Source organism: Gekko japonicus, unplaced genomic scaffold (assembly GCF_001447785.1).
Source record: "Gekko japonicus isolate JY-2015 unplaced genomic scaffold, Gekko_japonicus_V1.1 scaffold1702, whole genome shotgun sequence".
Classification (NCBI taxonomy): Eukaryota; Metazoa; Chordata; class Lepidosauria; order Squamata; family Gekkonidae; genus Gekko; species Gekko japonicus.
The window spans coordinates 327,250-341,628 of NW_015167103.1; the positions used below are offsets into that span (position 1 = coordinate 327,250).

General features: G+C 39.1%; 1 protein-coding gene across 1 annotated transcript in view; it reads left to right on the top strand.

Annotated features, from left to right (window-relative positions):
- PRKX (protein kinase, X-linked) overlaps positions 1-14,379 on the top strand; it is an 80,392-nt gene that overhangs the window by 46,744 nt on the left and 19,269 nt on the right. The window contains exon 3 of the mRNA XM_015412935.1: positions 4,919-5,182. Within this exon, the coding sequence (XP_015268421.1) occupies positions 4,919-5,182 (264 nt within the window). The remainder of the gene's footprint in view (positions 1-4,918; positions 5,183-14,379) is intronic.

Consider the following 14,379-nt stretch of genomic DNA (forward strand, 5'->3'; position numbering starts at 1 on the left):
TTTATCTGAATAAATATAGATTTTTTGTGACTGATGTTACTTCTGAGGGCACTGTTTGCATTTGTTTCTTAGTCTGTTTGTTTGTTTTTAAACTATTGCAAACCCCCCCAAAATTAATCCTAGGATCCAAAAGCATCTTTAGTGTAAGAGAAGAGTTAAGCCTCTTACCAATTAGTTCATGTTCCAAAAAAAGCATGAAAAATGAAGTTCATCCATGGTGTTGCTTCTGTGCCCATGTAAGCTGTAAACACATATACTTGCTTATATGCTAAGCTCTGTGCAGTCATACATTGTCCTGGTGTTTCAGTTGACATTGGACTCAGGTAAGGTATCCAGGTTGGAATTCAACAGAGGCAGCTCTTAGACATTGCTGATCCACAAACAAAATTTTGGCGCTACAAAAATATATTTGATTGAGAATTGCTATTTGAAGTTCTGCATAATTTGATCTTTTTTGGGAAACCAAACAAAACCCAAACAAAACATAATCCTCCTAAGGGACAGGGGCAGGACCAAAGCAGACAAATTTTTCAGGTTGTAGCAGAAAACAAAAAATAAGCATTAAAACATTACTAGTGGCATATTGGAAGAAAATGTCGCACTTAAATGTAGGTTTTCTGTACTCTAATATCTCAAACTCTTACATTGTTTAAATTGTTTTGGTTTGAGGTGATATAATCTAGACAGAATGTCCCAGAGAAGCATAACTGAAATCCTTGAAATTCTTCTTCAATGCTGTTTGCTTAATTCTCATTTAAATCTATCATTTTGTTCTAATGTTATCAATATCTATAGTTCTCAACATGGCCAAATCTGTGGATACCTAAATCCAGAGATTGGAGTCATAAACTGACAAGAAAGATCTTTCTACAAACCGGAAAAGCCCTTAAATTGCAGAAAAATATGAAATCTAAAAATAAAAAATGGGGGGGTTAAACTCCATCAAAATAATAGAAGCAGCACGTGTAGCTTAATGAAACAAATGCCCTCAGTCGCCATTGCTAGGCAACCACAATAGTATTTCAAGTCTTGGTTTCAGTTAATGAAAGGCGCAGGGGGGCCCATTTCTGGGGCTACTTCGGCCTTTGAGGAGCAAACTCATTTGGGCCAGGCCTGGCAGCAATCACCAGGTGTCTTGCTGCTGTGCAATTTCCATTATTTACCCAGGCCCATTTACTGTTCAACTGCAGCTCATCAACAGCTTCCACATGAAAGCCAGTGCCATGTAGTGGTTAGAGTGTTAGGCTAGGATCAAGAGACCCATGTTCAAACCTCCACTCTGCTGTGAAAGCTCACTGGGTGACCATGGGCCAGTAACACACTCTCATTTGAACTTGCCTCACAGGGGTGTTGTGAGTATAAAATGGAGGATAATGATGTAAGCTGTTTTTGGTTTCCATTTTGGAGAAAGGTGGGGTATAAATGAAGTAAACATATAATAATATATAATAATAACTGATGGGGGCATTTTAAAAGTGGGTACGTGGGAGGGAAGGGAGCAAGGAAGCAGGGAAAGGTTAAGATATGGGGTTTGCTAGGAGGAGGGAAAGATCAAATACTGCAGGGAGGGGATACAGGGAAAAATGAGGTGCCCCCAGGAAGTTCTTGAGTGTTTTATATCACACTACTGGGCCTGTTGGCCTGCCACACAATTGGGCCCTGGTTTTCCCAAGTATGGGCTGCCAGGGGGAGGGAAGCAGGACAGGCTGAGGAAGGGGCAGATAAAGATATGTTGCCTGGTAGGTGGAAAGGAGAGAAGGAAGCAGGAAAAGGAAAAAGGCCATGAGGACTTTCAGAGAATGGAAAGTGGAAATAGTGGGAGATAAGAAAACGAGTTGCCCCCTGTAAGAAGTCCTTGGGGATCCATGCTTGTAGTCTTTATTTATCTCCACTATTGCTATAAATGCATCATCACTTTGTTTATATTTTTTGGAAAAATGAGAGGCACAGTTTGGTAACTATGAGAAATCTTAATTTGAGGTTTGTGTATCTCTGTTTTGTGTGTTGAACAGAGCAGTCTTTTATGGAAGAGTTCATGATAGCTTTTTATTATCAAGAGACACCTTTAATAATATTTGCTGTAGTACTTGCTGGTGAGCAAATTGAGGAGGATCCAGCCACTGCTCAGCAGTGTTTGAAGCCTTCCTCCAGCAGAGGAATCCATCCTCCAATGGAAGTGTTCATTACTTTTTAATAGCCATTTATGCCTATTCCTGAGATTGAAACTGCATGAAAATCTGTTCCTATGTGTGCTTTACTGTTGCTGTGAGTGTCTTTGTGGTAGAGTAGTGCACACTCCCGGAAATGTGAAATGCCTGACAAGTTAAAATAGAGTGGGTGTGAGTACAGATGCAAGAATGATTTCAACATAATAAGATTGCATACTGATATGGTGAAGGGGAAGTAGTGAGCAAGAAAAAAACAGTCATACTAAGGGAAAAAAAACCCCTTTCTATCTGATTGTAAAACACAGTCTTCTTCCTAATCAGTGTGAAGACAACATTAGTAGAACAAATATATATGCTGTATGTATAAGTAGTCCATTAATCTCTTAGCTAGTTTTTTCGTAGGAACTTGCTTTTAGAATGAAAGGGTGAGATTGTTCTTCAGTGGTGTGGTGGCAAAGCAGAAGGTAGATACAAAGTAGTATTGGAACTGCAAGATAACTCACTAGATTTGTAGGTACAGACAAGACTTAAAAAAAAAAATAAAAGCAGCCATTGCTGTTTTGAATTCAGATTGTGACCATGTCACTGGGTTTGAAGGTTCCTCTGTGTTGTTTTCTTAGTGCATACTGCCTCCAGAGTTTTATTTGCTTCGAGAAGAAAGTGCATGTGTTTCATAGAGGATCAAGCATGCAGGACACAGAGTTAAACTTCTTTCCTTCCCAGACCTATAAAACTGGAGTCAGGTGGCACCCTAAATGCTAACAAAGTATTTCAGCATAAACGTTTGTGAGTCCAGCCTCACTTCTTCATATGCATAGGAGTGAATAATCTTATGGAGACCTTTATAACTAAAATCACGGGGGGGGGGGTATCAGAGAGAGACATGCTGTATATCATTCAGATAAGAGAGTCTGTGTAAAGGGCTGAAGTGATGTGGTTGTGACACATAATAATAAGAGAGGTCAGAGGTTCCAGCCTCTTGTGATACAGGTGCAGAAAGAGCTAATCAAAATCCATTGTGGGTGATAACCATTTTAACGGTAAAAGAAGGGCAACATACGGTCTAATCAAGGAAGGTGTACTATGAAACTTAAAATAATTAACTAAGATCTTCAAAGGATGGTGTGTTGTGTCCCAAACCTCTGAAGGATTACAACATGTGCTGTGTCCAGTATCTAACCTGGAGAATGCCTTCACTGTTTTTAACTGTAAAAAACCACAAACTTGTAAGGCGATATCATGGATCTCCTTGCAACTTATCTAGCTTAGCCCTTGTTTTATGAGTTGAAAGCTATCTATATTTGAGTTGTATCTAGAGCAGTGATACTCAGCGGCTTGGGAATCACATGTGGCTCTTTGACATGCCACCTATAGCTCTTCTGAGCACCATTCCCCAATGTGGCACCTCACTATGATTCAGGCAACGCCCTTGACTGGTTGGGACTGTGGTTGGCTGCTTTTAGAGGAACAGAAAAGCTGTGAGCCTCTCTAATGTACAGGTCTCATGTCAGGGAAGGAAGTAAAAGTGACCGTTTGGGCTTGATTTTAACTGTGAATGTCCATCTCCACAACCTGTGAAGTGAGTATCACTGATCTAGAGTCAAAAGTAGCTTTTTAAGAAAGATATTCCCCTTTCAGAAAACTGAGAGAAGCTCTCGTATACTTTATTGAAGGTTCTGTTTTACACTCTGCTTTATTTTCTTGTTGTCAGTGCAGGTTTTAAACCACAAAACACTTCTTAGACAATTGGATCCATGGTACATAATTATCGGGTAGGATGCCCTCTCCAGGAAGTGTTGTTATAATATGGTGCAAATGAATATTTACTCACATTTCCTCTGTGGAATATCAGATTTATCAAGAGTAAATAACCTCAAATGATCCCTAATGATAGGGATAGACATTGCCTCCAGGCTGTAAAGAGATTGTTCTCTTCCATGAAGAACTTGCTAACATACAGAACAAGCAAATCCGTAAAGACTATGAATAACATTTGACTAGCTATAATCTACAATGAAGATATTTAATGTTGTTTGGGCATTATAGATCTTGCAGTACTACAAAATTTGAACTAGCTCAATCGCATCCTACATTCTGAAATTTCATGAAATTGAAATTCTACAGGTGCAGTATCCCATTTCCCAGACAGCAGTCCTTGACACTTCCAACAAAACACTCAGAAAACAGCATATTGGAAATGTTTAGATGTCTCCCCATCTCTAAGAGAGGGAGGAGTGTTTGTGTGATTTTGACTTCCTTTGCTGTTTATCGGTCAGGGAGCTACAGCAGTTTTCCCACTGGACTATGCCCTACTCAGCAGCCATGTGTACTGGTTTGTTCTTATTTCTGCTTTTCTCTGGATTTTCATATGAATTGCCAAGTTGTGCAGGCCCAGACGACTGTCCCATTGTTCTTCTAGCTGATATCTGCCTTGACTAGCCTAATTCACCAAGTCGTCATGCACGGGTGTTTGCACTGATTCTCATGCTCCATTTGCTTTGGTTGTCTGGAGTTCCTCTTTATAGCTTTGATATTTCTGTCATTCAGCCACCTAATGAACAAACCGTGGTGTAGTGCTCTGGTCATCATAAGTGGGAAAATTATTCTGAGTGATGGTTAGGTGTGTGAACAGAAATTATGCTACCTATTCAGTCTGAGTACTGCAAATTTTGCTGCATGTTGACCAGATCTGTAAATAAATGCTCAGATCATTTATGATTTGCTAATAAACTGTTTATCTTTTATTACAGATTTTGGACTCACCATGATGAACGCTTTCTATATATGTTGATGGAATATGTACCTGGAGGAGAACTGTTTAGTTATCTGCGCAACATGGGACGCTTCAATAACAGCACTGGACTGTTTTATTCTGCAGAGATTATTTGTGCAATAGAATATATCCACTCAAAAGAAATTGTTTACAGAGACTTAAAGCCTGAAAATATTTTATTAGACAAAGAGGGGCATATCAAGCTTACAGACTTTGGATTTGCTAAAAAACTGGTTGATAGGTAAGATACAGGTATTTACTTTTGGTGGGGAAGGACATAAGGTGAAACTGTATTGAACTGGTGGTGTTAGCCATGAAATTGGTTCTGACAGTTTTAACCTACTTATTAACTGGTTATAGTTATACATCTTGTAAACTCTGGAAGATGTATTCAGAGGACTTTGAAAGAGACTCAACTACAATAGGAAAACTTTTCAAAAGAAGACCATTCTTTATAGAGTTGAAAATATTCTCTATTATTTTCAGTCAGATTGAAGACATCCAGGTATATACGGGTAAGTATGCTAATAAACTTTCCTAGTTTATTATATCCTTAATCTGGGGAAATTTCATATATGAAAAAAGTTACTGCTATCATGGCCCCGCATATTCTGAAACCAGCTGAGAGAATCCTGCTGTAGCCGTGCATCGGAGAAGTCAAAGTAACTTCTTGGTGCCAGCCTTTGTAGAGGAGCATTAAGTCAATGCAGAGTATATATCTGGTGTATAATCATTCCTGTGTTCAGTCCCTGACATCTCCAGTGATCAGCTCTCTAAGCTGGCCGCATTCGGAAGGATCTCTACCTGAGATCCTCTAGGAATTTTGGTGAATATTGGTAAATATGTACTGGATCAGGAGGACAGCTGGCTTGATTCTGCATAATACACTTCATTATATCCAAGTGAAAATATATTGATACTTAGCTGCCATTTTCTGGTATACTGAAGGATATTGGTATAAACTAGCATCTTCACTTTGGAAAAAAAAAGCTGTAATTGCCTGAAATGCATTTGTGTTACAGAATTAGGATATATTGTAGACTTGTTAGCATGACCCAGTAATGATGGCATAATTTCAAAGATGGGGAAAAAACCTGAAATACACACACATATATATACACACACACACACAAGTGTTTTTACTGTGTTCTTGAGAAAAAACACTGCTTTTTACAAAATGAATATCTCTGTGTGTGTTTGTGCCTCTGCATTCATATGTGTGCCATATAGATTAAATGCATATAAATCCTTCTTGTAAGAAAGGTTCAATATATCTTTACACATGAGCAGTTGTCCACAGCATACTTGTCACCTCACCGCTGGTGAATGCATTTTTCTTTTTTATTCCGGCAAAAGCCTTCTCAGGAGCTGTCCCTGACCCCATGCTGTGTTCAGAGAGATCTGGAAACCAGCAAGATGTACTACCAATTTCTGAGCCTCTCAGACTCCAGTCCAACTGTTTCATTAGTTATTTAGAAAACATCTTGTCTGTTTTTCCAGAGACCTTTTGGGGGATGCTTACATAGTAAAAACAATACAGTAAAATCAGTACCTGTTTTACAGCTAGGGAGGATGGGTTGGTCTTACTCAGTAGTTATGATCATCCCATTGAGAGAGGCAGATTGCTGGTAATCACAATTTTTGACTATCAGGACTACAAAAAATTGTGATCTATCCAGATTGTATCTTCTACTGTCCCTACAGTTGAAAAATACTAAGTGAGTAATATGATTTGTTTAATAAAATTAGCTTATCTTGCTAAAGTTGCCGTCTCTCCAAAGATATACATTTTTCAGACTGGTCTCCTGTGTGCATTGTGTTTGTATCTATGAAGTTGCCCTTGCTGTTGCGGAGTCTATTAACGTTTTTAATTAAATTATGACTTCTGTACAGAAATTAATTCCACAGTCTTATTTGAAAACCTGTATTTGAGCTTTTTAATTATCACTAGCAAAAGAAATGCTAATCTCTTTCTTAATAAAAATGCATTACTGGTGGTTGTAAGTCTTAACTCAGAAACGATGACAAAATTATGATGAAAGGATGAAATCAGGTTTGTGTTTACCTTCACTGAACATAGCACAAACGTATTTGTTGTGTAAGTAGTCGATTTTTCTGAGAACTCAGTGAATTTCAAAAACTGGTGATGATCTCTTGTGTGTCATACCAGTAAGGTGAAACATCTTCATTACATGCAGTGTGTGTGTGTGTATGCACAGAGAGAGTGCCATCAAGTCACCAATGATATATGATGAACTCATAGGATTTTCAAGGCAAGAGATGTTCACAGGTGGTTTTGCCATTGCCTGCTTCTGTTGCAACCCTAGACTTCCTTAGTGGTCTCCCATCCAAGTACTAACCAGGGCTAACCCCACTTAGCTTCTGAGATCTGATGAGATTTGAATAGTCTAGGGAATTATGGGATTTCCCTACAAGAAGCTTAGTAATAACTGGTACTCCTCCTCAAAACAGTGTGTCTACCATTACCGGTCTTATCCTGTAATGTTCAGTGGAAAGCTTGAAAATATTACCATTATCTATGGAGGGTCTTGACTGATTTATATTAAAATTAAGTGAAGACTTTTAAACTCAGAACATTAGTGTTCTCTCCCCCCCCCCCCCCCCTGCATGGAGTCTTGGAAGCAAAAATTCTACTTTTGTCAGCTTACTGGCATTAAAGTTGTGAGCAAGTGATTTGGCTACTACATAAATTAGTCTGTTCTGGAACCATTCTTCCTGAGCTAAGACAAAAATGTGTGAGCTGGAGGTTAAAAAACTGAGCTAGCTCACACTAACTCAGCTTAGAGGGAACACTGCTGTGTGTGTATTTAAATTATGTAAGGAAACTGAGGATTTGACCTGGTTTTGTTTTGTTTTATTTGCTCAGTTGACATTTTAGGGAAGCAAGTGACATGTGTCCATTGCCTTCTTGTTTGGCAGATCGTAGTAGAACAAGACATTTCACACATACTTCCAACTCAGAATTCATAAGGAAGGTAATAAAAAGATTAATGAGATTAATCACAGAAATACTGTTTATTAAACTGACTTTCTGCAATGTAGTTTTCCATCATGATAAAATTGGAGATTTGTTTTAGTACAAGGAAGTATAGAGAAGTAGCAAGTCCACATTTCAGCACAGCACAATAGAAGGAACCAATTGACAGCTAGTATATAAAAATAAAGTACATTTTTATAAGGTTAGGGCATCTGGATTATCTGTCTGAATGCATTCTTGTCCTTTGTGGAATAGCTATTTGAGTAAGGCTATTGACATGGTAGCTCTTGGGCATGCTCCTTCACTTTTTTGTCACTGCATGTTTCTCTGTTTTCCGTGAGAGCTGAAGGGAATGAAACAGTTTACTAGATGACTATAAAGCAGTTGGTGCTTGACTCATGCTGAGAAGGACAGATTGTGGCAATGAGAGAATTTTTGAAGGCTATAAATCCCGCAGTATTAACAGCAACTGAAAGGTCTTTTGTATCTGCTGCTACTATGTCTGAAAAATTCCATGCAACAGAGCTATTGCAGTTTATGGTGGCCTGGCAAATTCAGGCTGTCTTCACCTGTACTGTCATCTGTCCAGTATGATATTTAACCAGCTGCTTTGCAGACAAAATTTATATTTGGTTGTTTTGGAGCTTCTTGTTGGAATATCTGAAGATGGATATATAATCAAAAGAGGGTTCGCAAGTTGACCTTCCTTGCCTTTCCTCATCTTTTTTTTGTACCCAGTAGTGCCATTACCTCTTCTGACTGGGGAAAGTTGGAAGTCCTTGGCTGTGTGCATGAGATACAGCCTCCTGAGATGTAAATAGTGATGTGGAAGAGGTATTAGGCAATACTAATTTGGGACAGGTTTCTTGTGAAGGAGGACTTTCAGCAATGTAACCCTCCCCCTTTGTATTGTCTGCCTTCAGCCATAGGCTCAGACTTATTCCGTTCGAATACATTTCTACTGGTGTCACCCTTTCCGTTAGTAGTTGTCTCTTTCCCAGGATAAGGAAACGGGGATTACAGGGGAAAGGTGTTTTGTAAACTTGGGGAATGGTTTTGGTTGAAAGCTGGGGTAAAACAAATCCACACCCATTTAGGCTGCTTAATCTGAGGCAGGAGAAAATTGTTCTTACTGGGTAGGAAAATCAATGCATACTCTAAAAAGGAGAATGCCAGGTAGCCTCCATTCTGCAACGGTCTGATCATGCTTTAAAAAAATCTCTTCTGGATGGCAGTTTCTCAGTCACCTTATCTTTAGTTTTGCGTTTTGGGATCAAAAATGTTTTGTGGAGTGTTGCTGCATGGATTCAAGCATGCCTCCATATCATGAGGTATATGATGACTGCTGATGACACATGAATTTATATCTCATTTTCATATGATTCATGTCTTTAAGGCTTGGTGCTTTCCAATGTCTGGCCATGATAGTAGGCTGGGTATTGACACGGGTGAAAGAATATCGATTGGGAGGTGTTATCACTTCATGTGGTGGCTTCTGCTACTATAGAATGGGATTTCTTATCACCTGATGATGATAGATCATGAAGAGAACTTTGTGCCAGCATTTATGTCACTGTAGTGTGTGGGGCTGAAGCATTGGCACTGAATGTGTTCCCTGGGTCAGACCCTGAGAGGAGGAGGATTTGCTTCTGTACATCTCAAGGGGAAGAGAAAAGCCACAGATGCTGTAGAATCATGAATATGGGATATAATAAAGTCCTTCGTGAAAAGGCTATCATCACCCAGCAGAGCAGAGGTACATCAGCCTTGAACACCTGGAGATGAAACCTTTTCCAAACAATGGGAACAAATTGGTACCTACACAGTGCTGCCTATGAACTCCATTAGGGTTCCTGCTGCCTTAAAGTTGGGCTAGTCTAGGGATCATCCCCATTTCCTTATGCTGCCTCTCTGCCTCCCTGAGTATAAACTTCAACTACTGCTCCAAGCTGAATCATGGGCTTGATGATCAAGCAGTGCAGCAAAAGTCATGCTCTGCAGAAGAGGGTCTTCCAGATGCCACAGTAAGATCCCAAAGTGCTTTTAAAAAGTTAGTTGATCTCTTGCAGCGAATATCATCTAATCTTGCCTGCACTGATGATTTATAGTTGGTTGGTCTAGTTGGGAGCTGGGCCTAAGTAAGTAAGCTCCATTTTCACTTGAAGTTGTACAAGACCTCAGGCCAGGTTTTTGGTCAAACAAGAGTTCGAGCAATATAGGCCCACAGCCTCACTATTCAAAGCACAGTCCTAGCTGCTGTTTTGTCCTTCCCCAGCAACACTGTGGTATATGTACTGCATATATTACAATGAAACAGCCTGTTTCTCTAAGATCTGAGTGTGTTGGTTTAGTCTCATGGGGGTGAAATCCCTTCTCTTTCATTCTGTTTGCTAGTTAGAATTATAGACTGCATGAACTCCATTCTTCTGAAGCCAGTTGTTTCCATCACTGTATCTTATTTTAAGAAATGGATGTTTTGAACACTCTCACCTTTGCGGTGTGTATACCCAAGAGTAGGAACCTGAATGAGTACACTATTCCTGATATGCAAGCAAAAGGGAACATCATATGGTATCAGAAATTATCCTGATACTTTTTTGGGATCTCCAGCACTGTATAAAATTTCAGATTATACCCTTTATTCAATAATGGAGCATGTCAAGCCTCCATGAGAATGATCATTTGTGGGGAGTTCAGGGGAGAACAGATTGGAACAGAAATTAATATTGTGCCTAGCAGTTACGAAATGGAATTTGAGGATTATACAACTGTGCTCTTGCTTCACTGCATGAGCCCTTGAGATTTATAATAATATATAGAAGGGGTGTTGGCAAACCCTGACAATAGAACTTTAGCAGAGGTTTTAACTGCCTTCAGATCTTACTGTGAACACAGGAAAAATCCTATATTTGAGAGATACCAGTTCTAACAAATACAATATAATGAGGTTGCCAGAATAGATTATTTTGTTACTGAGCTAAGAAAAGAAAAAAAAGCCCAGTGTTGCAAGTTTGGTCTATCTCTGTACTTTATGCTAAGGGGCAAGTTTGTGTTCTGCATAACTGATTGAAAGCTTCAGCAAAAACTTTTAGAAAATCCTTCACTCACCCTCAAACAGGCTATGGATATTTGCAGAACTTAAGTTCTTACCAGTGCTCAGGCTAGAATTATGTCTGCAGAAGCAACACTGCATGCAATTCAGCAAATGTGAAACTACCCAGCATAGGGAAGACAAACTCTCAGCAAAATTTTCAATGCAAGCAACTGTCCCAGCAAGCACAAACAAGATTTGTAATAAATGTGAAACTGCACACAAACCCCAGACAATGCCCAGCTTTTTAAGCAATTTGTTATAACTGTTCAAGGTAAAAAAAATATTTGTGTTAAAAACGTGATGGCTGAAGGAAAACAATTTAAAGCTAGAAAAAGGCATTAGCATGATATTTATGGTTCTCTGTTTGATCAACAGCTTCCCTAGAACAGTTATCATTTTCACACTCTTACCACCATCACCCAAATTTAGACATAGTAGATTTGTGGTCCCTCTGTCAGTCTTCTGTCATCAGTCTTTTATAGAAGCAAACTGAATGTGGGTTTGATGACCACAAGTAGCACTTTGTTCTAGGCAAAATGGAGTGACATGGCAACAAAACTAAGAGCAAAACAAGGTGACAAACTTGCTCTGCCATTACATAGCAACCACAATAGCTAAATTTGATCATCAGCACATATTTTTGAAAGCACATTTGCCCTTCTTCAAATCCATACAGTTGTAGCCATGTGAACAACTCTCAGTAGTGCTTGCATGAAATTCCCCCATGTATTCAGGAACAGTGCTGCAGGGTAATCATCTTCTGATTAATTTGGCTTAAGTTCCATATTTTATTGGTGATTTACTCAAGGAGAGAAATTTTAGTGGTAGAGCACATCATTCTGTAGGACAGCAGATTTTTCTTTTTTCTTATCATTCGCTAGCACATGCATAGGTTCTGAATTCTTGGGTGTCTCTGGCTTGAAACAGTTGAGTTGGATCCAACAAGCTTTCTCATTCATTCTTACCCAATTACCCTCCTTGTTATAGACACCTTCCAAAAATGTATTCAGTCCCTGCTGCTCCCATGACCTCCAGCATAGGTTTTTGGTGGTCAAAGGAGGAATCCCCTATTGTCTATAGGAAAAGCTGGTTGGATCCAATCCAGGATTTTAAGGAACTAAACTATTCTGCTATGACTGCTTGTTCAAGTGTATGGAATGTACTTTTTTGCTTCAGATTATGCTTTTAATATCCAAGAAGGGGTTTTTATAAATCATTTTGTGTTGTAGGATAAATATCCAATTCGAATGACCAGATTGGCATGTAATGTCTCCATGTGGTTGTTGTAATCAGTAGACGAGCCCTTGATGGAATAGATTTAAACATAGTGATGATAACACTTCTTTAAAAAAATAGATACAGTGCACAGCAACATCAATACACTAAGTCTTCTATTTCACATGGCGATGGGGGTGGGGTGATATCAGGTTGACTAGCACAGGAGCTTACAAAGCTGAAATTATGGTTTTAGAGTAGATTTAATAATATCCATAAGTGCTGCTAGATGGTGCTAGAGTGCACTATTTTGGTTTGACAGGGGAAAAAACACATTTCCCCAAGAATTTAAGTGATTAATTAGATTTCATAAGCTGAAAATTTACAATAGTGTTCACCTAAACATGCTAGCTTTTTCTTCTTTTTAATGTTTTCTGTTTTAAGAAAAAATGGGAGGTTTTTTTCCACTTCAAAAATTAAGACCTTTTCAGATGAAATACAACTACAGTGTCGTTCTATTAGCTATTGCCGGGTAAGGATGATTGCATACACAACTATACTTTCTTCCTGTTGTTAAAAAAAAGTAAATTAGGTTCAGATTAGTTGGTTTTTCCCCCAGATAGTAATTGTAGATTCTGAACCCTAAGACTTTGCATCAATGTATTTGTATGCAACACATATCTCTGTCATGTTGTTGTATCTTAATGTGTTCTGGTATAGGTTTTAGGAGCTACATTAAATTTTGCATTGTTAATATTTCAGTTGCAATACTGTAGTTAAATACTGAGTATGTTGCATATTCCAGAAGTGGAGTCGTTGTGAGATACAAAATAACTTTGTTATTAGCTGTTTAACTTCATAAAAGTATAATTCTTCACAGGGAGATACAGGACATTTTTTCTCATCTTAAAAAAAAAAGATACTGTAATATCCACATAGTACATGAGTTTCCATCACATGAGCACACATGAAACTGACTTATACCGAATCAGCTTCTTGATCCATCAAGGTAGTATTGTCTACTCAGACTGGCAGCAGCTCTCCAGGGTCTCAGGTTGAGGCTTTTCACATCACCTGTTGACTGATCTCTTTAACTGGAGATGCTGGGGATTGAACCTGGGACCTCCTGCTTGACATGCAGATGCTCTACCACTGACCTGCAGACCCTCTCTCCATCTAACCGTTTGATGGTGTTATGTTCCAATTGAAGTTGTTTTTGTTGCATGGAATTGTGCTTGTTTTTTGGAGTGGGGGAGGTTATAATGCTAGTTAATTATTTAGCATGTGGTACTTGAAAGTATGCTATAGTTAAATATAGCTTGCATCCTAATTTAACATATTTTTTCCATTGCACTGAATTAATGTCTCCATTTTTAGCAAGTGCAAAAAAAATCTGGGTTAAGTCAGACCTTGACAAATTTTCTTTCGATCTAAGAGCCAACCCAAACTTTCAGAAGCCAAACTTATTGGGATCTAATACAGTATTTTCATCATCATGTGAGCCACCTCAAGCAGGCCTCTGAAGAAGAGGCATATGCATTTACAGGACACTGATTTAAAGTGACCAAGGGAGCTTCGCATCTCAAAAGCTTATGTCCAGTAAATCTTGTTGGTTAAAGTGTAATATAAACTCATCCTGAAAAGCCCATTTACTTTGGTTAAAAAAAATCCATTATAAAACTAGGATCTTGGGCTATATAGGAAATCACTGAGAAATATTCATCATTAGTCCTCGTATCTCTGCCTTAGATTAACATTTCAACCAGCATAGCATAGCAGACAGAATGTATGACTTGTACTGGGTGGCTGTGCTTCAGATAATTCAAATTCCATCACAGGCACAGCTCCTGGTTGACCTTAGATCAGTCTTGAACTGACTTTGCAAAGATATAGTGGGTATAGGCTTGCCAGCCCCCAGGTGGGGGTGGGGGCTCCCCAGCTATTGCAGGCTTGGGCCTGCTGCTGGCCACCTGGCCATCAGGGGAAACCCCACCACCAAAAAAAATGTCCCCACCCACCCCCAGAATGCCCCCCAGATCCCCCCGCCAGCAGCAGATAAGGACCTGGGAACCCTAAGAGGGGATGAAGGGATCCCTACATATCTTTAGCTCCTTGGTTAAAAGGGGGTGAA